This window comes from Nothoprocta perdicaria, unplaced genomic scaffold (genome assembly GCF_003342845.1).
Source record: "Nothoprocta perdicaria isolate Ctin4 unplaced genomic scaffold, notPer1 scaffold_10, whole genome shotgun sequence".
NCBI classification, from domain to species: Eukaryota; Metazoa; Chordata; class Aves; order Tinamiformes; family Tinamidae; genus Nothoprocta; species Nothoprocta perdicaria.
The window spans coordinates 1,986,721-2,011,590 of NW_020454094.1; the positions used below are offsets into that span (position 1 = coordinate 1,986,721).

Consider the following 24,870-nt stretch of genomic DNA (forward strand, 5'->3'; position numbering starts at 1 on the left):
ACTTGATGGAAATTATTTGACTTAACAGRTACAGCAACCCATGGCTAACGCTTGGGGAGAACTTTCAGCAGTGTGGAGACCATCTCTGCTCCTAGGATGGCTAATAGTGATTGCAGAACTTAAGAGAAAGGTCGTCTTCAAGTATTTGGATGTCTGGAAATGTGTGTGTGAGCTCTATCTTTCCCTCTTTTAAAACCATGACCTTCTGTGAGATTCTCTGCGGTTAACAAACCAATTTTTGGACAGATCAACCAGTACTGTGATAGATGTGTCTGTCTTTAGAGCTCTTTTGTCCTCTGATACTCCTGGTTTTGTTTAGGTCTGTCTTAGGTCTTTCTTAGGTCTGTCAAGTTTGGGATGATGCAGAGCATTCACGACCACGTGAAACACCATTGGATGTCATGGTAATGTACASCATGGCCTTACTGATACAAACTAAAGACGGAAAAAGAAGTAACTGCAGGTTGTATGAAACAAAATTGATCTGGTAGGTTATTCATTCCATGTGTTACTAGCAAGTAAAAGAAAAAAGCATATTTATAGTAGTTTCACATCACGCTTGTTCTGGAAGATGGTGCTTTAGTTGGAACCTTTCAGCAGGCATTTAAATATTTGAATGGATTTCAGTTTACTATTGTAAAAGACGTGGTAAAAAGAGAGTAGAGGATGGTGATTTCTCAGCTAAGTTGTGTTGCTGAACACGCTTGCTTGAAAAGTGCTTGCAGCAGGATGTGGTGCAGCATCTTATTAGCTACTCCTAGCTCTGAAAAACTGTTCTCCTAATTTAAAGTTTTTTGGAGTTTCTGGATACCTTTCCTCTGCTTTGATAATAGAATTTTGGTCTTTAATTTCTTTCTTGGTCTTATGTTCTCTGGCAAGCTTTTATCAGAAAATCTGAAGATGTTTTCAAGTATAATGTCTTCATTATAGGAGATGGAGGTACTTTTTACATGCAGGGCTAGTTCACTCAGTCATGTAATGAGCACGGTGCTTTTTTCAGCTTTGGAAACTTCAGATTTAGAGCTTTTATCCCAGGCAAAGTGCTCTGTTTATTTTTCTCTAAAGATGTTGTGAGAATCTGTAAATAACATCGCAATCAGAAAACCCTTATTGCAGATAATAGCATAACAAATGAAAGCAGTGCAGCAATTTGAGGTTAAAAAGCCACCTTAGCTTAGAGCATCCAAGGCTCTAAAGCTTGTGGACCGTGTGCTGGTCCTTCCCTTTTTGTGCCTGGTTATTCTCTGACTTGTTCCTCACTGGATGCAGGATTTAGTGGGCGCTCTTCTTGGTGAATATGGGAGTCCACAGGGTGGGATGGTGTTTATCGTAGTTCATCGTGTCTCCAATTAGATTCTTGCGGAGTTCATCCAGCAAGAAAATACTTTATTTCTACTTGATTCCCCTTGCATCCTAGCAAGACTAATCTTGCACTCTTAATGTGCTGCTATCCCCTTAGTATTTCCTAATTTGGGGAGAAGATGAAGATAACAGTGGTTGTCACTGGTAGCTTTATTTTGCCTGAGCGCTGCACTAGTATATCAGGATTTGGGAGAAGGGAGGAGGAGAAAATGCTTTGAAGGGGCCCCCCTTGTAGCTGTGGGCTTTTTTCCCCTTTGTAAGCAGTTTTTTGATCGTGCAGCCAGGAAGAAGCCTTCAGTAAAGGCAAAAGAAGGATTATGCTGTTCCTCGGGATGACTTGCTGGCCTGGCGCACTGCAAAAAAACTGGGAGAAGCTACCTCCTTGCCCTGATATGTGCAATGGGCAGCTCTGATGTTAGGCTGGAACAGCATCCTTTGCACTCATGTTCTCCTTGTGTCTCCTGTGGACACCCTCAATGTTTAAAATGAAATAAAGAGAGCTGCTTAATGACTTTTTTTTTCCCACTCTTTCCCACAGTGTTAGAGAGGTTGATTGCATCCTGTGTCACCTGCTTTTCTGGCTATTTTGATGTGTTAATTTTTTAGCATATATCCATTTACTAAGGAGTATGACTTAAGTCATTTTCYACAGTGTTTTCTATTTGATGTAACAATTTTGAATGTATTGCATACAATTTTATGTAAACTTTGTTCTTGAAGGGGTATTTGATCAAGAGGAGCTGCTTAGTGGTTCCTGATTTGTATTCCACTAAACATGCACATGCATAAACATTTCTTCTTGGATACAGTATGTCCTCAATATGTGTGAAAGGGGGCGAAGGAGCAGGGAGAAAAGGTACAGTTACTGTTTTGAACAAGCAGTCCTCTTGTGAACTGCATCTGCTTGAAAAAAAGTCTGCTTTGGGCCTCTGGGGGTGGAGCAGAAACAAAGGCTTTCTGTTTTGTGTATCTAAGACCAAAAAAAGGGTAGAAAAAGGTAAACCTCGGGAAGTGTTTCCATATTTTAGGAGCTAAGTACCCAGCTGCCAGTGTTGTCATAATTTTAAGCTTGTGCTGAGAGTCCAAGTTGTGCTTATGAACTTTCTTTTCTGGAGGCCAGGCTCTTTTAGACATTACTTAATATCCTCTTCTTAGACTTAACAGGCTTTGCTGCTCCTAGGAAAAATGGGAGAATCTGTCAGCAAGCTATTTGCCCAACTGTATTTATGACATTTTCAAATATCCATTTACTGTGGTGCTAATGCTACTCAGCAGAACCTGTCTTCTGGGKTTTTTTTTCCCTTCTTTCCCAGTAATCCTCTTTTTTTACTGCAGTATCTTTCACTGACAGCAAAGATCTGTAGGGAAGAAGCTGGCCCAGCTCCTAAGTGCAGCTGCTGATCTAAGTCACTATATTAGGAGGAGATCAAACTTGTGCTTTTGCTTTAGCMCTGACTGACATATTAACTTATCCCTTTAACGCCTACCTTAAAAATGTACTAAGCAGTTCTCAAACCTTTACATTTTCCCCTTTAAAGAAGGGAGGTCAGGACCTGCATTGCTTCTCGTGATTCATAAGCACGAGGTCAGAGTATAAAAGTAGCTGAAAATTTAGCATGTTTTTATTTGAAATGCAGAAACCATAAAGTAGATTTGGTAAGAACTCTCTTTTGTGCTGAACACTATTAAATGAATCTCTTTAACTGCTGACTTTGGTTCMTCTATAGCCCATCTCAACGTCCCATCTTCGAGGCCTGCTGAGCTAGTCCCCAAAGTTTGCCAGATCATTTTTCATCTTTTCAGCTGCATGGGCTCTTGAGCCCCTTTGTCAGCTGGAAGAAGAGATTGGAACAAGGGGAAGGATTGAGCTCTCATCCATCTCCAGGATCTCAAAGTCGTCATCAGCAGCATAATGGACATACAACTTCATACAACTTCAGCTGTACACTAGTGATGATCTACAGTCTGACACGCATAGATGTGTTCCTACTGGGATTTCTGCCCAGTAGGTTGCTATATAAGGTCTTCAACCTGAGATATTTGTATAGCAAGATACTTCAAAAAGGGTAGAAATTACAATGCAAGATGCAGATCTTGAATCAGTAGATTTTCATCCTTATTTTTCAGGCATATTCACAGAAGAAGCCACGAGCTGTGATACCCACGCCACTTGTTGCATCCTTATGAGAAAATAAACTTTCATAGCTCTAGTAACCATTTCTCACTACCTCAAATTTGAATTGCTTGGTGTAACTCTCCAAGCACGTTMTGTACCTTTTGTCTGCCCCCTTCTCCATGCCCTCAGGAAAATCTTGCTCAAGGGGGTAAGTGCTGTGGCTGCTAGGTCGGTAGGTCTGACTCTATGAAGGTGTTTGAGTGTTTGCCTGTATTAAGCAACCTTTATCATTCAGGTCAAAAGTTGATCTTCATTTACACGCGCACACACACACACACTCTCTCTCTCTCTCTCTCTCTCTCTCTCTCTCTCTCTTTCTTTTCTTTTTCTTTTTACCCTGTGCCACATGCTGTAGGTGTGCCTGCTTGAGCAGGAAGGTTGGACTAGATGATCTGTAGAGGTCCCTTCCAACCTTAAATATTCTGAAAAAATTCTGAAAATATTCTTTTGTGAAAATGTGAGATTTGCATGAGAATTTTGAAACTATCTCCTATAGTTGAAAACTATCTCTAATTTTAAAATGGATAAACAGAGTTCTGTTACAGTTTACTCCCAGCCCTGCAACTGGCTCAGAATAGGCAAGGGCAGAGAAACGTGTTTGAGTGGTAAGAACACTCTTGAATGTGTGATTTGGGAGAAAAAAGAGTGGAGAGGATGTAGTTATGAGCACTCACATGTTACTGGCTGTAAATTTTGCAGAATATGATAGTCAGGAAAGATRTTAGGGGTTCAGTTTATTACATCTAAACTAAGCAAGTTAAATGCCCATGACTGTAGCGATCCCCAAGTACCACAGGCTTTGACTAGTAGGAGCTATTGGCTTTTGTTGTTTCATTTGTTCTTTCTGGTACTTCTGCTTCACATAAAAAGGTGGTCTACTGAACTCCTTGCCTTTTAGCTGCTTTACAGCCATTCTGCTCGTTTGCAGGAATAAAATGGAATTCTGGTTATCTCTGAAGTGTGACAGCATTTAATGACTCCTGTGTAGAGCTTCTGCTATTTTATATACCACTTTGAAGTATGTCATCTTTGAAGTGGTTTTGTGTAACTTGCACCTGAAGTAGTATTGTTGCAAGCACTGCATTTAGTACAAAAAAAGTAACTAGAGCATGTAGCCTAGCTAATACCCTGAGCACTGTGGTGGTGGGGTGGGATGGTTGCTTTCTTCATTCTGTCACTCTTTAAACAGTAGTAATAAATTCATATTAGCAAAGGGATACCAGCTAGAGCATGACAGTGACGATGTTTGATTCCGTTGGGTTCATGCAAAGCAGTGTTCAAAACTGTGTAGGCTTCAGACTCTTTCAGCTATAATCTCAGTCATTGACCCGACTGTCCAGCTTAATCCCTGCTTTTATTTGAACAGTCCTTCTGCCTTGCAGATGCACGAGGGGAAAGTTACAGGGATGTCTTGGACTATCTGCTGTAGCCATTGCTGTCCAGGCAGCACTTACACTTGCCTGGATCTGCAAGTCAGCACATCCAGCTCTTAGCTGTGCTGAGAAACCAAACCTAGAGACCTATCTTGAGCTACCAAGCTGAGGTGACTTTATTAGTTGGCATTTGGTTCTCCGTGAGGGCCGTGGATTATCCTGGGTAGATGCGTCTCCAGTAAGTGAAGCTGCTTCTTTGGGATTGGTGCCGTTACCCAAATGGGTGCCTGAATTCAGTGCGATCAAATGGACATCTGAATTCATTACAATGAGGTCTTGCTCTCGCAGACTATCATTAATAGGCTGGTTGGTAGTGGCCAGCTTCCAAAAACCTGGGAATGGGCGCCTTATCCTGTTGCCTTTTTTACCTAGGTGAGTCAGTGCCCTTTGCCACCTAATTATGTTCCAAATGCAAGAATCTGTTTTTGAGCAGTGTGTTCCATTTCGGATGTTGTCCATCCACATATTTGGCCTCCTGGATGTAACTCTAGCATGCTACTTTATCCAACTCCGTCCTGGCTAGTTTATATCTGGCTAGTATGGAATTTCATATGGACGTTGATTCTTCAAATAGGGATGTAATAGATCACAACRTGTAGTTGTATTGTATACTTAGCAGTAAGGTTCAAATCACATTTGTCCATGTCCRTTCTTTATTGGCAGATCTTTATTTATCTTTATTGGCAGATAAATAACTCTTCTGCACTTGAATTGGGGCTTCAGAATTCAGGTGGAGGAGGTTTATGGATGGAGGAGGTTATGGATGTTGTTGCTGCTCTAGTATGGTTTGCATTATTGATGCTGCTTGGTATCAACATGTGTAATATATAATTAATACAAATACTTTTTTGTCTCTGATATTCAGATTCTTTCTGTGTCCTCCTTTTCCTTCTATATATCACTATCTTTTTTATCTTACTAAAGAAAGGCAATTTTGGCTTTTTGTCTCCAATTTGCAAAGCATCGCTGCAGCTCGTTGCTGTTGAGGTAATTTCTTGCCCAGAGTAGGGTTTTTTGGAACTCAGATTTTCCTGTTAMAGGAAATGATGAAATGGAAGAATTGAAGGCATGCTCTGTACTGTTGCATGCTGATAGCCACATTAAAGATTTTTCTTGCCAGAACTGTATAATATCATCTGAGATGCTGCTCCTTATAAGCAGATAAAAAGTCAAGTGGCGTTGCCAACTCTTGCAGCCCTTTCCATTTAGGGAAAGGCTCCGACGGAAGTAGCTTCAGTTCCACCCAGTAATGATGATCTGACCCTTTATTCACATCTGTCTTCTGGTCAGTCCAGAGATTGGAATTGCAGGACTAAGTTGTCCCAGGTTTAGAGTAACAGCTTAACCAGATGTTTGCTAGAACTTTGCCTATTCCCCCAAAATCCCTCGGTCTCCAAGGGGAGCTGTTTTCCCTTGCAGGTATTCATTGAATGTTTCTCCTTCCTGGGAATAACTTTCTCTTATTAGAACTTCAAGACATGAGGGAAATTGAGCCAATTTGCTGCTTTAGATCCCTAAAATCCCTTATAATAAACTGGCGATTCTGTTGTGTCTGCAAAAGCAGCAATCTAGTGTTCAAGCGAGCTTGCTCTGGGAGTGCTGGCAGCCGCAGAACGTGGTGATTTGCTAATCTGAGCCATTATAGAGGAGATAGAAATATCAGCTTTTGTCTAACGGAGACCTTGTTTATGTCAACAGGACAAATTGTTTTGAGAGCAGYGCTGAAAATGCTCCTTGGAATGAAAATGTCCTCTCCGGTTGGAGGAATTATGTTCGTTTTAAATTTGTAGCTTGGAATCGTCCACACAGGAAAGATTTAAGTCCATCTTGGATGCAAGAGTCAAGCTGTATTTTGGAAACAGCGCTGGCTTAGTGATGCTGCTGTGTATAAGTGGGTTCAAAAACAAAAATCCCTGTTCTACAGCACACGAAGCCTGAAGTGTCCTTCAGGGCTCTGGTTTGAGGACAGTCTGCTTGCTAACGGTTAAATGGTGATACAGCTTGGATACTGCTCTCCTAATAAACCAAATGTGCCCGGGAATGTTCTCAGGCACTGGGGCCAACTGGCTCCCAACTGCCCGTGTCCACGCTCTTCAACTCCCCTCTCCCAGGGCAGGGGGGCTGCCTCTGAACCGCCCAGTGCCAGTGGTCGCAGTCCTGTGCYGCCTCTCAGCTCTGGGAATTGTGTGGGAGAGCGCTCGTTGGCATGGACCTGTGCTGGGCAGTGTCCTCTGGAGTGCACGTGATCGTTTTCCAGAGCCTGGGAACGCTTCCAGACCGTGTTTAGCTTGTGCATGCAGATGTTAGTCCTTGGTTCTTCCAGAGTCTGTATGGACTAAGGCTAAGACCGAYCCTTTCATTTCAAAAGAGATTTGAGACCATTTAGAAAGACAGGCTTAGGAGAGGATGCCTCTTATTTCTATTTTGCTTCCATAAAGGGGAGACAGGAAACACAGACTCTCATGTAGATGGTTTTGGTGGTGTTCAAACCAGAAGCCACCCTTCACCCACCAGYGAGCTGGGATGAGTAGGAGTGTCGGCCCCTCCTCGAGCTGTTGCTCGTGTGTGAATGAACATATTGTGTCAGTAGTAACTGCGGCCTTTCATSGAAGTGCTGTATATGAAGTCTGCCTTTATGGTTGTGAGGAATTTCATTCTGATTCGGGGTCTCTGGGAATGTTAAGAGTCCTGGTTCGCTGGCCGGGTGCCCTGGGAGGAGGCTGGGGGGAAAGTCTTGAGCCTTTTGGGCAGTGGATCTTTTATGTGAGTAGGAGACTGGGGAGTCCCTTTGATTTCCTCAGGTGTTTCTGCTAGGGGGCAGGAAAAGACCTATGTGGAGCTCACTTGGTTATTGATCATCCAGCTTGATTTCCAGATGGCTCTTGAGTGATTGATCATGAGTTATTGGAACGAGAGTAAAGCCATTGTGCAGACAATCTGTTAAAATCATTGATGCTAATCCTAGTTCTAAGCAGAACTTCCTGGAAGTTTTGCCACCTTCTTTAACAGCTCCCTTTTTCTGTATAAAGCAACCGTAAGTGCAGCACTGTGCTGTCTTCCAAATCTAATGAAATCCATCAATGAATTTCTCTGTGAAAGGAGGAGAAATTAAAAAGGTCACTTCTCTTTGTTAAAGCACTGAATCCAACCTTGTAAGTTTATCAATGGAGCTTAGCAATTTAAATCAACATTTAAATATCAAAGCTGGTGTTTTTGCCTGTGAGTTTGGCAAACTTGGCTTCTTTATGGTAAACTTTTCAGAGACTCTTAACTTCAAAGGTAACCTACTATCCARTGAAACTGCAGGCACTGTGATTAGCTGGTGCACTTGCAAGGGGCTCATCAAACAAATTCCCTTCGTTGCTGAGATGCAAAGCCCAGCTTAGTGTTGGTTAGCTAAAAGAAACTAACGTTTCCAGTGGTCACAGAACAAGTCTGTGACAGAGCCGAGCTTCATCTATGATTTGAAGACGTGCTGTTCATTTGCAAGCCTATGCTTTTCTTGGTTTACTTGTATCTGCTCTTAATATGTGTCTGTCACTGGAGCCTCAGCTTTCTTTGCTGCTCTGATCTTGTCACAGGAGCAGTTCTGTCAAGGAAAGGGTCCTCTCTCCTTTCCTCCTGCTTTCCTGGTCTGCTTGATTTACCACTTGAACATTTGTTAGTCTGCAATTAAACCTTAAAGTACAATGCTATAAAAATCTGTTAAACATTGTGTTTTGTGGAAAATAGTGTTTAGTTCTGTGACCAAGGGGGATACAGAAAATGATGGTAATTACTAGGTATCACATGCTCTTTCTCAGAACCCAAATTTTCCTGTGTTAGGAAAAGCAGCAAGTTAGTATCTGCATGGAGAATGAGGTTGACACTGAGGTATATTCTTTACCTCAAGAGTTAGGCTCTGACAGTTCAGTTTGAGCCACTAGTGATGTTTGTTTGAAAGGTTAGGTCAGTTTATGCTTAAAAACAAAAAAGAGCAACCTGAAGCTCCCTTTAAATTTTGGTAAGAGCTAGGCTGAGGAAGTTTTGCCTGTTTTAAGGAGCCTTACCACTGTATTGACTACTTAAAACCAGAGAACTGGTTCACCTTTTAAAAACATGATCATTTACCTTGAATCACGTGTTCCATTTTAATAGCCTCCTTCATATAGAAAATATAGCATTAGATGCCCATTTAAATGCAAACGTGACAATGCTCTATCTTCTATGTGAAAGGACCTACTTTGTACATTTTTCCATGTTTGACATCATGGTGTTTTGAATAACCACGTTCCATATTCATATCAATTTTTTTGTTTTGTTTTGTTTTCAATTTATGCACAGCACTTGCTCTGAAATTTGGGGACTGAGTACACCAAACACGATAGATCAGTGGGATACAACAGGCCTTTACAGCTTCTCTGAACAAACCAGGTGAATATTCTGCCCTCTCTCGCATCATAGAAGTCTTGTGGGAGGGATTGGCTTTGGAGGGTCTGTAGGGGGATGCTTTAGCTGTAAAATAGACTAAAATGCTTCCTAGGCCTCTCATGGTACAGCATTTAAAAATAATTGCTTGCCAGTATAGAAATCTAAGTGTTCTCAGCTGATGTTTTGACCAATGAAATTCTAATTCTGGAGTACTCCTTTTTTTCACGCCAGTGCCATTGAAAGAATGGGAAGACTTGTTAAATGCGAGCTCTAATGTGATTTGTACTTATATTAACAAAGTTGAGATGCTTAATTCCTCTAGACCTAATCTTACAAAGTGTTTAAACTGCTTTGTATGCCACAAGCTTTCGGTTAAATCTCACTAATTGGATCAGCTACGAGCTACTAAAGAATTGTTTGCAAATTCTTCAGTAGCTAATATGGTGGGCAAATTCTCAACAGGGTCTTTATTTTTTCATGTCACATTACTTAATTTGTGTACTGAGGTTTGTCTCCCATCCCATAACGATCATAAACATCTGCATTTGTGTAAGCATATGCAGTCTGTCTTAAAACTAGCAAAACRTTTTCAGCTGGTAGCAAGGCAGAGGAAGTCAAGAAGATGAACTGTAGAGCCCGTACATTGGTGCATTTTGCATGGCAGTTGCAAGATGGGCATTCGTGCTTTTTGCATTGCACTTGCACTGCCGTGTGGATCACTTGGGCAGCTGGCTGCTTCTGGGCTTAGTCGCAGTCCTGCAGGAATGTTTATGCTTAAAGCCATAAAGCATCCATGCCGCAGCAAATTTGGGGGGTTAGGAACTCAAGGGAGTGTTAAGTGTATGCATATATATTTTAAACAACCATTTTATTATTAAAAAAAAAAAATGTATGTGAAGCAGTCATCTTAAATACTTGGAGGTAAAGTGGCTTTTCAGCKAAACTCACTGGCAATAATTTGTGCAGCTCAAAAAAATAATTTAAAGCACTGTTCGATACTGTCATTTTTCTTGCGTTTTGCAGCCTTTTAGCAAGCCTATAAATGTCTCTAACAGTGCCAATCCACTGAATTCTGAGAATGAACAAGCTCCCCATCCCCTGCGTGTTGTGTAGGTGATTAAGAGGCAGCATGCAGTCTATAAATACTTCTTAACGTCTTTCCCATATAGATCTCTCGATGGCCGTCTGCAGGTATCTCACCGTAAAGGACTACCACATGTCATTTACTGTCGCTTGTGGCGCTGGCCGGATCTTCACAGTCACCATGAACTTAAAGCAATTGAAAACTGTGAATATGCTTTTAATCTTAAAAAGGATGAAGTATGTGTAAACCCTTACCACTACCAGAGAGTGGAAACACCAGGTAGGAAGACTGTTTGGGCYGTTCTCTAGCAGCATCTGTCTGTACTTACTCAGCATAATGTTTTAAATGAAAAATAGGAGGGGATGCTGTGTTCTCTTGCCAGAACTACAAGATGATTGAAAATACAGATTTTGAGGAATACTAACCACTAAAAGCTTTTAATAGTAAAGCTACTGAAAAATCCATACTTTACAAATGTGTTGAATGCTTTTGATAACTGCTTTCAGTACTGCTAGCAGTTTCCAGTTGGCTAAGTATGAACCAATGTGAAAATGAGAATGGAAACAGCTTACCTCAGGCGACGTGGAGTAATTTTACTCAACAGGGACGTCACAGATCAGTTTTGGAAAGCTAACAATTAGAAATCTTCAAGAAAAAGAAATTTTTAGACTTTAGATTTCTTTTTCTTCCCATTTTATTCACATAAGTGAAGTGTGCATGTTTTGAGTCCAACTAACGCTGTAAAACTTTCTTTCCCAGTCTTGCCTCCTGTACTAGTGCCTCGGCACACCGAGATCCTAACGGAACTTCCACCTCTCGATGACTATACCCATTCCATTCCCGAAAACACTAACTTTCCAGCTGGAATTGAACCACAGAGCAATTACATACCAGGTATTTTCTTAAACATACTGTTTACAATTGAAGTTAATGTTGTACCATTGAACACAGGTGGTAACTTCATCCTGCTCAGTGATCAAATGGCTTAGAAGATGCACAAATACATGTTTTCTTATTTTCTTGATTTTTGGATGTATATATTCCTCTTGAAGTATCTGATAATAGTTACTTGCAAAGCACAGTCCTGTGTGAAACCACATGTGCAATTGTGTTAATACAATGAAGTAGCTTAGGGTTCACATCACTAGTGCATTTAAGTAGGCCTTTGCCTTGTGCATTAAGCCTGGTTTACAAAATATATAGGGATTGCCAAATGCTGTACATTGGAGATTGAGTAGTAAACTGCTGCTTGATTTCTTAGCACGTAAGTATATGATTTGGAGAAAATCTTCTATGTCACTGTTCTGGCAGCTTACAGTTTTGGGTTGTTCTCGAGCTACAGGTTGTAACCGATGAAAATCTATTTGTGTGTTTGCTCCTGTTATGTCCATATACCTGTGTCCCTAATTTAATAGGAGCAAACAGTGTAATAAAATGGAACAGTGAAATGACTCCTCCTCCACCTGCTTGCTTCGTCCCATGCCAGGCAAACGTGAGGCCGCTCCTGAGCGCACATATACACGTGTCCATRTTGTTCAGTGGAATCAGCAACTGTTTCCTGCCCTAAGTTCCTGTTTCCTGTCTCTYCAGGAAATTGCCCAGAGTGTGAAATCACTCAAAGTTGAAATTTTCTCACTGACATCTAATGCAATTACCTTGCAATGTCCCCAAACTGGTGAATGTGCTAAAAATTCAGAAAATAAGGTTGCTGCCTTGAGCATCAAAATGTGTAGGGTACAAAGCGTATGTGCATGTTTTAGGCAGAAGGCTGTTTGCATTTCCCTGAATATATCTTGGACTGAAATGGCACCTAAAATYGCAATATATTTGAGATCTGGTCTGTTTAATTGGTGGCACGTTTGTTCCAGCTAAGGAGAACAGATCTTTTGAGAGCAATTTAAAGTCTTGGGAGTTGRTGTCTGTTTTTAAACTTCTTTTTTGCCCCACTTGAGGTTGAGGGCTTTAGATAGTGTGTGTGCAGACAACTTGCTGGAAAACAACCATCTGAAAGTTCGGTGCATTAGGTAAATGAGCTAGTGCAGACAGTAATTTGCAAGCGCTCTCCAGGAGGTTGTGAGTGTTCACATGATCTTCAGATGCTTATGCAGCTCCCCGCAGCTTGAATTTCTGCAGAGGTCTTTCCTCTCCTTGGCGTTAACCCCTTTCTGTTCAGTTCATATTGTGGAGTCCTGCTCTATTTGACCTGGCTAACTAATCTGAAGTGCTTCACAGGTTCTCTTGTGTGTCTCCAGAGCCTGCTACAGAGATCCTTTTTCTTGAGCTGCAGACCCAAGTAACAGCCGTGGTACCACCACACTGCGACACTGTCTCCATATCCAGGCTATAAAGAGCTTGGTGTCACCTCTGCCATAGGTGACACCTGCACCACATTCTGGTGACCATGGAAGCACTGGGGTGTCCTTTTGGGGCCGTGTGTTCCCTTCYGAGCTATCCATGTGCTGAGCAGCATTGTCCACAATTTTGGCAGCATTCCCCCTGCTAATGGTTTCTAATGCTGCGTTTGAGCATTTATTTCCAGCTGTGTTTGTGCTCTACCTCTGACCCAAAAGCAGTATTAATAGTGCTAGGTGGGGGAAATAGCTGCTCAGATAGACTAGGTATGGAAATTATCTGTGCCAAAGAGCCCAGAATAGCAGCTGGAAACAGAGGTGTGGGTGAGATTGGAAATGGTTATTGACCTTTACCATGGCTGTGGGTTTAACCGTGACAAGTTACTCAAGGGTGGGTGGAGTCCACTTTATTGTATAAAAATGTTCAAAACAATATTTTTTTATCATCATACTTCTTACTAGCAAAGTTTTTCCTTCATTTTCATTTTAAATGCCGATTTGAGTTTTCTTTGTCGTGAATCTCTAATATTTAGCATGGTAGTTTTATGGGATGCACCAAAGAGGTGATTTTTCRCTTTTATTTGCTTGATTTGCTCCTGCCGACTTCRTTCTGATCTTCTCTTGCTGTGAATYTCTGACGTACTTCCTAAAATTTGATTTTAATTCTYAAGTGAAAAAACTTTAGCTTCACATTTCTGCTTTTTGATGACATTGTAGTTAAATGTATTTATTCTGTCTCAATAACAATTCTGTGGCTGTAGTAGAGATTAGTTATGATCAAACACTTTCACTAAAGAAATGGAGGTTCTGCCTCTAATTTATAGGAAAAGACACTTGTCCGGTTCAGAGACAATTATTTCCTGAACAGCAGTTGGTTAACTCATTATCTGGATTGCAAAGTAAAATTTTGAATGGAGAAAAAGAACTGTACTCTCTGGTATTTTTAGATGCTTTTCTACAAATAGATGCAGTTTCAAGTATCAAAATGCTTCAGACTTGTTCCAGAGTTTACTTCAGTCTGCAAAGCACCTTCTTTAAAGAAAGTTAGTTGAAAGGAGAGATGTTCCTTTTTATAGAACTTGGAAGTGAAGAACAATAACAGCATGAATAGTTTTTGAAGGGAAACTGGTTAGGTAATATAGCTGCAGTTAATGGGTGAAATCACATGTTGGGTATTAAGGAAAAATAGTTTGGGAGGGGGCTGAATGGAAAGCTAGTTTTCGTTAAATCTAGCAGCTTCTAACCTGTGGGAGGGCAGCTGATCCTACAGTTCTGCTGCGTAAGGCAGCTCATATTTTTCTCTCGAAATCACCAGATGGTTTTCTTGTTTGTAATTCTAGGAAATGTGAAAGCTGTTGATCACAACTGCAAAATTGTTACTCATTGTAGCGAAAGTGTCCTGCCTTGTGTGGAATAAACAAGGATTGTTCATGAGTTGTGTAACTTTGCCCAGTAAGCAGTTGATAGACATAGAAGAGAATATATTTTACGTAGACAATCAGACATTTAACGGGTCTGAAGTCCTACTGGAAGGAAAAAAGGCCTGAAAAGTARAAGGCCAACTTGATGTTCGGGTAACATGTGAGGCTTGTGGTAACCTAAGGAAAACCCCCAGAATGCTAAATCTTACAGATTTCTCCAGCCTTTGAACCAATAGACGAATTTCTTTTTGACAGAAACACCACCTCCAGGATACATCAGTGAAGATGGAGAGACAAGTGACCAGCAGTTGAACCAAAGCATGGATACAGGTAAGATTCCTCTTTTTGCCATCTTCAGGAACAGGGATTACTAGCTGGGATTCATCTATGCAGTTTCAGGAATTTAGCTCAAACGAGGATGGTGGTAGCTCTCTGTGTAACCTGCTCTCGAAATTATTGCTATCATTTTTTTGTGGACAAAATGACTCCTGCGAGGGGCATGTTTTTAAAGATATTGTGCCATATTAAGTCCCTTTTATTTGGTACGTAACAAAAACCTACAAATCTCAAGTCCTTTCTGGCAAGCTTGAAAATAGACTTGGAAAGCTGGCTGTTTTCAACCTACCCTGGCTTTCCCTGCTGAAGACAAGCAGGAAGATGTTAGGTTCATTGGAGGCAAGAAGTCTATAGGCCTGAAAAGGTTACAGAAAAGCTGCTTTCAAAGAACCTGTCCCTGATACTTTATCATTTCTGCCATATTTCAAGCAAGTTCTTTTATGGAAAGCTCTACTAAAAGAATAGTAGTGTCTTTGTGTCTAGATAATCTGTTTGACTTCAGCCTTGGATGAAGAATAGTTAACGTGTTGGATAAGAAGCTCCTGCTGTGTGCTGGCAGACTTGAGAGAGTTTTTGGTTAGCTAATGTTAGCTTCCTTTTTCAGTTAATTGGAATCAACTGCACTCGCTTATGTAAGAACTGCAATATTTTCCCACTGTGTGACAGTAGGTACCGTAAAACCCTGGCTTCAGCAGTAACTATAGGAATGTTTCTGTGCAACCCCTCTTTGCACCTAACTTTTGCCTCCTAGTGCTCAAATTGCATTGGGAAATCCATGTTTTTCTGAGATTATTTCTTCCTCTTTCCTCAAAGGAGGAAATCCAACATGTTATTTTCTAGAGAGGTGAACCCCTTCCTTTGGAAATAGAGAAGTAATATCTCAGATTTTTTTCTGTCTACTTTTTCTTAGCTTTTCTCATTGAGTCTTGGAAGAAGTCATTGATCTCTCACTGGATTGTAAACACTATGCAGAAGTAAAGATCTCTTCACGTAGTGTGCATGAAGTGAGATCTCTGCCAAATGTGATACTAAGAGGTTAACAGAATCTCTGTGAGCAGAGTTTAGGTTCCCAGGTGTCTGGAAAATCAAATGTAGTTTTAATTTAAAATGAGTGTGTGACATGCTGGAAAACTGGTTGTAGGATTTGTGAGGTTTCTTAATTCCAAGTAATTGTAATGTAAAGTAGTACCTAGATAATGGCCATGCCTTCCCATTTGAGATACTGAGATTCATTTGCTCTGAAACCATCTGTTTTGCTCCAACAGGATCTCCAGCAGAGCTGTCTCCTAGTACTCTCTCCCCAGTTAATCACAGCCTGGGTAAGCTGGAAATACTTTCAGTTGTTTCTCTATGTGTGTGATCACTCCTCTTTCTATATTTAATTACATTAAAAATAAAAATGTGCTTTCACAAGAGTAGGGGGAGGCTTTTGGGTTCATTTCTCAGTAAACATAATATGTTTGGGTTAATAACTAGTGCTAGTTACCCCTATAACTATTGAGCTCCTAGCAAAGAGAAAGGCAGGAACTGCATTTAAAACATAAAGGACAACTTAGAGGACAGTAACTAGTCTTTGGGGGCCATCAAGCCTCCCCCAGACTTGCTGTCCTGCTTTGTACAGCTGTTCTGCTGCTCTCCTAACGCACCGTTTCACCCGGGACCACAAGACAATAGCTGCTCCCACATTAGCTACCGACCTGCTTTGATCAGGTGCCACTGCTGAGTGTGTGCAAGTGCCCAGGGAAGAGATCAGATTCCCTGGGATTTGTTTAAGGAAGGGGGAGCTGATAGCACAGGAACATGCTGTTCAGAACATAGAGTGAGTAATTAGGCCAGGTTAATAGGGGAAGTAAAGCAGCAAAAGCTAAAGATGCAGAGGAAAATTGCTGAGGAGTAGAAAGGAGAATAAAAGGAATGTAGAGGTGTCTTGTAAGAGACGGAGGGAAAATGGAAACAGTGTAAAACAAGGGAATATCACTTTCATAATAAATATTTTTTCTCTGTGTGGTTCAGTGTTCAATAATTTCACTTTAATATTGCCMAAATCCTTGCAAGCTACAGAAAAGCCAACAGAAGTCCCTCAATATCCCATTCACCATTTGTCACTATGTTTATCTTAACTATTTTGCTGACCAAAAACACAGATACTGGAGTACTCGAACTGCTGTCAGACCAGATCCCCCCTTCTCCTCCTTCCGTAATCCTCTCCTATTTTCCTGTATTCCCTAACCTCCCATCCCTTGATTTCCATTCTGTTTACTGAGGTAGATACAAACAATGTCAAGCAAAATATAATAGGAGTGGTCTGAGAAGTCTGCACCCCTCCTTCCTGGAAAAGACTGGTAACAGGGCAGAGAGGTTTCTTTTCAGCTTCAGATTCTCCATTGCTTTTATTAATTGCTGATCTCTTATCTTTTTTTAGACTTGCAACCAGTTACTTACTCAGAGCCTGCGTTCTGGTGTTCAATAGCGTATTATGAATTGAATCAAAGAGTGGGAGAAACCTTCCATGCTTCGCAACCGTCACTGACCGTAGATGGCTTTACAGATCCATCAAATTCGGAACGATTTTGTCTAGGTCTGCTTTCCAATGTGAACAGAAATGCTACAGTGGAAATGACAAGGCGACACATAGGTAAAAATTGTTCATCTCTTAACTCTTTGATTTTGTTTTAGCCATTAAGCCGAGGTGATGGAAGCAGGAGGAGCAGAGCCCTCCTTCAGGCAGCTTGCTCAGGAGAGCATGATTTGCTCTGCTAAAGACACAAATAGGAAGATGCAGAAGCCCCCACTGCCCAACCCAGAGGGAAACGGAGCAGCTTCTGGTACAGCAGCCAGCGTCGATAGGGAGGAGTTGTAGTGACGGCTCAAGAGGAAAGGCAGCAGCTCCTTTCATCTGTCAGCATCTCCAGGGTGGTGGCAGCAGCGGTGTCACAGCTGTCAGCCTGAGAGCAGGCACAGGACAAAGCCCTCACCTGTACAGCTRTTCTTGTTGCTCACGTAGCTCTCATCAGTCTTCTGGAAGATGATGCACTGAGCAGAATCATCCTGTGGGCAGATTGGGGCCTTCAGGGCCTCACTGGACTGCACTGCCCTGGGTAGCACTTAAATTCATATTTGTTTGTGGTTGACTTTTGCTATTTTCTAATTACAGCTTAAAAGGTTGCTCAGCTTATTCTAACCTTTAAAATGCAAATTGGACATGCACAGTACCTCTTGACTTTTCTGAAATGTGGAAACCCCCCCATTGGGGTAACATGCTGTTCTGACACGACCAAGATTTTCTTTGAAACGGTTAATAAAGAATATCAGTTACCACAATGCAGCATCTTTTTAAGTTTTTGTCAAATTGTATTTAAATTTTTGCTGAATTCTGTTTTTCGTCACTTAGCAGTGTTTAYTAGTGTGTTTTTTTCACTGAAACCTCTTTAACAGAAGCTTCTGATTCCTCCCACCCCAAATCCAAATGTTTATGTACTAAAATGTAGATGTGGAGAAACCCAGGATATGCCTGTGCTGACTGATCAAAATGGCCCATGATGAGGAAAAGCAAACATGCAAGGAGGTTTCTGAGAGAAAATCACACTTGGTTTGAAAAACCTTTTTCAAAAGTAAAGAGGGAGATTCTTAGAAACGAGGGCCTTGAAAAGATCTGTTCATCGTAAGTAGCTTGTTTTTAGAGATCAGTCCTATATTATTGCTTCTTTTCTTGCCAAAATATCTAGATTTTTTCCCCCACTCAGAACAAGACCACAATTTGGAAGTGAGAAGTGGTGACTTTGGGGTCTGTTTTGGTRGTAGAGCTGAACAAAGTCCCATTGTTTTTGTCAAGGAAGCAGGGAAAGCAGTTGCACAGTGGGATGCTTAGTAGTGTGGGTGCATGAGGTGAGTCTGTAGAGGGGAATATTTGTCTTTGCTTTTATTTCTCCCTCCCCCATTATCATAGTGGCATGTGCTGCTTGAAACATAAAATACTTAATGACAGCATAAATGTTGATAATTAATCTGATCCTGTTTTTATTCCAATTCTAAGTATTTCTTCAAGTGAAAAAGTTCTTTGGGAATGACAGTTGCTTCCCAGCCTGGACTTGGTTGCAAGCCCTTCCACAGTAGAAGATTCAAGCTCCCTCTTGATGAAATATTTCTACACCTTTCCTTCCAATGGTGTGTGTTTGAGAGAGGAAAAATATGCAAGTTAATTGTGCTCTGCTCTTGCTACAGCTGTCAGCCCAGCAGTGTGGTCATCTAGATAACAGATTTCTGTTGCTGTTGTAAAGAAAAGCCTTAGCCTTCTCTGGAAAAAAGAAAAAACCTTCCTTGTTTGTAAATCTGCTTGGGCCATATCGTAACTGGAGCTGCTTTGGGTTCGTTACAGGAAGGGGAGTACGTCTCTACTACATTGGTGGGGAAGTTTTTGCTGAGTGCCTAAGTGATAGTGCAATTTTCGTTCAGAGCCCCAACTGTAATCAAAGATACGGCTGGCATCCTGCAACTGTGTGCAAAATTCCACCAGGTTAGTAGCCTGAAAAGGTCTTTTATCCCTCCAAAATCCAATGCATGTATTCATTTGCTTTTCTTTGGACGCATTCATTTGCTTTTCTTCACAGTTTTGGGCTTCTGGGTAGCTAGCGTGGGTACACATTAATTGTACCTCATTATTTTTTATTCTTTTTTTTTTGTAGGATGCAATCTAAAAATCTTTAATAACCAGGAATTTGCTGCTCTTCTGGCTCAATCTGTGAATCAGGGTTTTGAAGCAGTCTATCAGCTCACTAGAATGTGTACCATAAGAATGAGCTTTGTTAAAGGATGGGGAGCTGAATACAGGTAAGAAAATAAAAATGCTGTTTAAATTTAATCATTCTCTTGTTTTGGCAGTGCTCTGTTTCTGTCTGGCTCCAAAGCCATAGACTTCCTGCCATTACTGTAGCTACTCTTTCTGCAGGTTAAACACATTTTTTTTCTTCTCCCCTCAACTGTGGAGCTTCTACGTCAGTAAGGCAAGTAACCTGCTTTGGGCATTGCATGGAAGTCAACTGTTGAGCAAGAAATGTCATCAAATTCACCCATCAGTCCTGCTTGCTTATTGTGGTCAGTGGAAAACACTGACTGCATCCAGAAATTTCGACGTTTGTGCTCTAATTACTTGCTCTAAACCTCATTTTAGTCTGTGTAGGGTATAGGGAACTGCTTAGGATGTGGTGTTGGATTCAGTAGATGGAACCCAAGGGAGAAAGTTGGAGCGACTCTTAGGCCATTGTGCAGAATAAAACAGCTGGAGAAGATGTGTTTAAAGGGATGGCAAATACTTTGGAACTCGTAGCGGAAAAACTTTGCAGGAGTGAGATGACTATGTGCGTGTATGTGGTAAAACTGCTAAAAATGGTTTTTTGAGTGGGGGAAAAATAGGCCTTTTTCTGCCTTTGAATGGATTCCAATTGCATTCTCTATTAGCAAAACTAAGAACTAACTTAGGATGGTGCCTGTTTTTAATGTGACATGGGAATTGGGAAAGAAAAACATCTGACTTCTAAGTGAGCAGTTTTAAAGAAGATTTTGTTATTTTGGAGAGTTTAGAGTTGTGGTTTAAAAAAAGAATCCCCTAAACAGATCTAAAAAATGTTCCCTGAAAGAGCAGAAATATCATCACATCATATCCTATTGCAATACATCATGGCTTTTTTTTTCCTTTTTAAATCTAAATTATTCCTGATTTTGAAGTTGAATGATACAGTGTTGGTAGCACAGCACATCCTGGTCTTTTGATTCTTTTATCTGCCCTGTAGAATACCCACGTAGATGTGAGCACCGGCATGTGGGGGAGGACTCTCAGCTAAGCGAAGCCAGTTTTGTAAAAACCTAATTAGATGAAATGAGATATTTGAGTAATGGAATAAATTGGTACCTCTTTGTTCGCGAGAGATACAGAAGGGGAAAAAAAAAACCTGGCTCGAGTTTAAAGAACTGTTGGATTTGGCTCAAAAGGAGTAGGTACACACTTAGGCATAATTAAATACAACATTCAAATCGGAACAGAAGAAAGGCTTAATCCGTCAGATGATAGGGAGACAACTTGGAAGTGAATGAAGTGCCAGTGCTGGGTTAGAGCAGCGGGGAGGCTTTTGCTAAAGGTTGTTTCTAAAGGGGAAAAATGTTGGTTGTTAGTAATCTGTAAACCCTTCAGAGATCATAGGGTTGAAAAGGTTCCAGTGGAAACCTTGCCAGAAGAGAGCAGAATTTGGTTACTGGCGTGAAACTGTAAAGTTGCATCTGTTCAATACAGAGCCGATAAATAATCAATGGAGGAACCTTTGGGCTATGCTGCAGTGGTGATTAGAGCAAGAAGGGGTTGCAGCTGTCCACACAACTGGGAATTTAAATGGTTATAATTTGAATGGTTGAAGTAGATGGTGAAGTGGAGTAAAATCAATCCAGCCAGACCAGTAGTTAATATTTGCTTGATATGTTATTGGCTTGCGCTGAGGATTAGGTTAGAAGTTCGGACAGAATCATCTTTGGAAGAAACTGAAGTAGAAGTGACTATAGCAAAGAAATGGTGTGATGTGCAAACTGGAAACTCATGGGTAAAAGTAGAAAAAAAAGAGTAGAATTTGAGCAGAGCATTAAAGGGCTGCCACTATTCTCTCTCTTGCCAGCTCCGTGAAGAGTTCGGGCTGTTGAACCAAACCAGTTACAAAGCGGGGAGGAAGTATGGTATGGAACACATTGCAGGGGAGTTGACAGCGCTGGAATAACGCGCTTCCTTCTTTGGGAGAGGATTCGGGACTAAATGGAATTGTATTTCCTGTGGTTTAGATTGTTCTTTTATTGGATCGCTTTGTTTTGGCACCGGCGTTTGGGACTGAGATAACAGTGTTTTTGGGAACGCTGAGGGAGCGCAGACCCCAGCCGCTCTCTTGTCCTAGAAAATGTGAAAACCACAGACAGCTCTTGAAATCCGTCCGCTCGCCGGCTTAGCTTTCCTGCCTTTACAGTTCCTCTCGCTTATATAAACAGATTTATTTAGAGCAGAGGGGTGCAGTGCTGAGGCCAGAGTGAAGGGGGGTTGTCTTTGTGCCCCATTAATCTGCCGCTGAATCTTTGACTCCTTTGACTGTGGAATAGCTGGAATTGCTAGGAGCAGGCTTAGCAGCAGTAGTCCTGTCGTTCTAGTTCAAGAAAACTCCAGTGCCTGCAGTGGGTAGTGTGAAATAACAGGATTTCTCAGGTAAAGGATGTCCAATCCCGAGTTCTTTAATTAGGAAATGGGAGGGAAGTGTTTTGAACGGCAGATCCCTAAAACAAAAACGCACAGCAGGATGAGTGCAGGCTGGCAACCCTTCAGCATTACAGAGGCTTTGTATGTTTCTATGTTTAATTAAAGGCTTCTATCCTGGAAAAATACAGATATGTTTATATAGAAGACAAAGGAAACATAAAAATTTTACTGAAATGGTTTGCGTGAGGATGCTATAGTACAAAACAAATGTACAAGTATAAATACAGGAAATCGGAGACAAAGTTTGCTGTTCCTTTGAGATAACATCTCTTAACACTGTGTAACCACGTACTGTGTCACGWTGCAGTGTTTTTGACGGCGTCTCGTGCAGTTCCCTTTTACGTTTCTCTTGATGATGGCTCTAAAAAAGCAGTCCTTATGATTGTGATAGTGCTGTGCCATTCAGCCCCTCTGAATAGAACCCCGCAAAGGGTTTCTATTTCTTCTTTTCCAGGGCTTGTCTTCTACATCCAAGCCCAGTTATGCACACAAGCTCTTTGAAGATTATAGCAGCTGCGTCAGGCTGACTGGTGTGAACACCAGCTCAGCTTCAGTTGTGAATCTCCTTTTGAAAGCAGGACTTCTGGTACGGCACTTGAAGCAGCTGCTGTAGGTTTAATCTGCGGAGAAAAACTCCAGTCTGAACATTAAAGATATAGGACTGTAACTGTTGACAAGGACTAGCTGAGAAACCTTAGCGAGTTATGTAATAGCTTCAGATTCTTATCTTTGTGTGGTACCTACAGATGGAAACCTGGAGGTGAGGGAGGCCTGTATGGCAACSAAGGCTGCTTTCTGACTCTTCTCTTCCCCTTCCTTCTGCAGGCGGCAGACGGTAACAAGCACTCCTTGCTGGATTGAGCTTCATCTGAACGGACCTCTACAGTGGTTGGACAAAGTATTGACTCAGATGGGCTCCCCTTCAGTACGCTGCTCCAGCATGTCCTAAAGCTCCTTCCTCCGTTACCAGTGGGCTAAATACCAAGTCCAGTCAACAGACTTAATATAACAGCTCGTCTGTCGTAGTATTTGTGTGTGGTCCCCATGAACTGTTTACTATCCAAAAAGGTTTTTTTTTTAAAAAAAAAAAGGAAAGAAAAAAAAAAAGAAAAAAGAAAACAGCACTTGAGGTCTCATCAATTAAAGCACCTTGTGGATTCTGTTTCCTATACTCTGATACTAGATGAAAATTTAGTGTATAGAAATGCCTTCTTCAGAAAGAAGAAGGGCCAGTTCTAAAGACTCTTAATGGTGTTTTTATTGGGTATATAATTGAGTGTCCTAATGGTTTATCAATAACATGAATAGTTAAGTATATGTACAGGTAATGTATCATGATCTCAAACATCACAGTATTGTGCTGTTCTACACTTTAGTTCCCATAAATAGATGTTTGTTTTTTTGATTGGGGCAAATCTCTCAAAATTCCGAGACTCTACTCCTTTATTCTTTTGTATTTTTTTATATAAGCAGGTTTTCGAGTTGTCCTAAGCATAAAAAGCAGACTTTCCTTGTAGAAAAGCTTAACTTTTTGCTGCCTTCTTAAAGAAAAAAAAGAAAAATCCCTCCATTGGAAGGGAAAGAAATGTCTGAGATTCCTCTCTGAAATCTTAAGACACATTGTATGCTTAATGGGGCCTAAAATGAATTCATATTTTAAATTCCAAGTATCCATCACACTAGGAGTCTACTTTTCCCTACCCATCTGAGTTAAGGCACCTTTTGCCAGCAGTAGATGCGCTGGCATTGCTGGCACTGATGAATTTGGGACGTTTTTGTGTCTTGAATCCTTGCAATCAGTGGCTTTTTTTTTCTCATGGAATGAGAATTTTTTGTAGCATTGGATACTGGATTAAATAGACAAGGTTATTGGCTAAGCCCTTACATCTGTATGTTGCAACGAAGCAGATGTCACTAAGAGTCTCACTTTTCATTTGTGAAGCCAAGTACCTTGAAAAATCCTCTCCCAGGGTAAACTAGACTCTTTCGTATAGGTTGAAAATAGATGCAGCTTCTTAACATATTTCAGTAACAGAACTTTAAATTTCTGATCTGAGTGGCTTTGTATAGGTTACTTACATACCAGATCATACGCATTCATAATGTCATAATGGGCCTTGTTATTAAAAGTAGTTGCTTCTGCAAAACCTCTAGGATAGTGGTTGCTGAGGTATGACCAGCGAAGGAGGACTTGTAGGTTCTTCATGACAGTGCATGTTATTGTGAACCTTTGGACACTACAGCTGCACCATATTAAAAATACTCTGAAGTATATTCTACAGATAAGTCTGGGTTGGGGAAGGGTTGGGAAACTGTATAGAAGGGTTATTCTGACTTGAAAAATATACATCTTACTAACAATCTTGTGATCTAGCTGTCTGTCATTCTTTTGTTATTGTGGCAGTAGCAGGATTGCCTTTGTCTGTTTTTTCCTGTTGTTTCATCCATTACACTAGCCCTGTACTTTGTAAGTACAGCTAGTGAGAACTTCGCTTTGAGAACAAAAATGTGGCCAGTGTTACAGCTTTTAATCAGTTGACTGAATTGATGATAGTGGTGGATATTTTTATGCCGTAATGACTAGGGCATAGAAGCAATACCAAAAATCAAGCCTTGAAWAAGTGGGCCAGACAACTCTTGAAAAATTGGCAAAGCAGTTACCCGTTTGTGCTAGTTTTACCAGTAGACTAATGTATTGGTAGAACTTGTGAACCTAAGAAATAAGCTTCATGCGTGTTGCATTTGCCTAATATGTGAATACACTAATAAAAGTTTTAATTCTCATGACGGTGGTTGTTTATTATTAGCAATTACTATATTTATATGTATATGTGTGTGTGTATTTCTTATTGTAGGGTAGGAATCATTCTAACCAACCCAAGTAAGTGGCAAGTTTCCTGCATATTAGGGCTGGAAAGGTGTCATTTGGTTTAAATCACTTCTCTACAGCTGTCTTGAAGGCTCTGGATCTCTGTTTTTGTTGTGTGATACAGGCTTCTGCTCCACATCGGATTTATA

At 40.9% G+C, this 24,870-nt stretch overlaps 1 protein-coding gene across 1 annotated transcript in view; it reads left to right on the top strand.

Annotated features, from left to right (window-relative positions):
• Window positions 1-24,606, top strand: part of SMAD2 (SMAD family member 2) — a 44,812-nt gene extending 20,206 nt beyond the window's left edge. Inside the window, exons 3-11 of the mRNA XM_026039360.1 lie at window positions 9,295-9,384; window positions 10,551-10,744; window positions 11,225-11,359; window positions 14,493-14,567; window positions 15,839-15,892; window positions 16,996-17,208; window positions 18,949-19,086; window positions 19,256-19,400; window positions 22,678-24,606. Coding sequence (XP_025895145.1) covers window positions 9,295-9,384; window positions 10,551-10,744; window positions 11,225-11,359; window positions 14,493-14,567; window positions 15,839-15,892; window positions 16,996-17,208; window positions 18,949-19,086; window positions 19,256-19,400; window positions 22,678-22,801 — 1,168 coding nt within the window. The 3' untranslated portion in view covers window positions 22,802-24,606. The remainder of the gene's footprint in view (window positions 1-9,294; window positions 9,385-10,550; window positions 10,745-11,224; window positions 11,360-14,492; window positions 14,568-15,838; window positions 15,893-16,995; window positions 17,209-18,948; window positions 19,087-19,255; window positions 19,401-22,677) is intronic.
• Window positions 24,607-24,870: the final 264 nt, after the last annotated feature.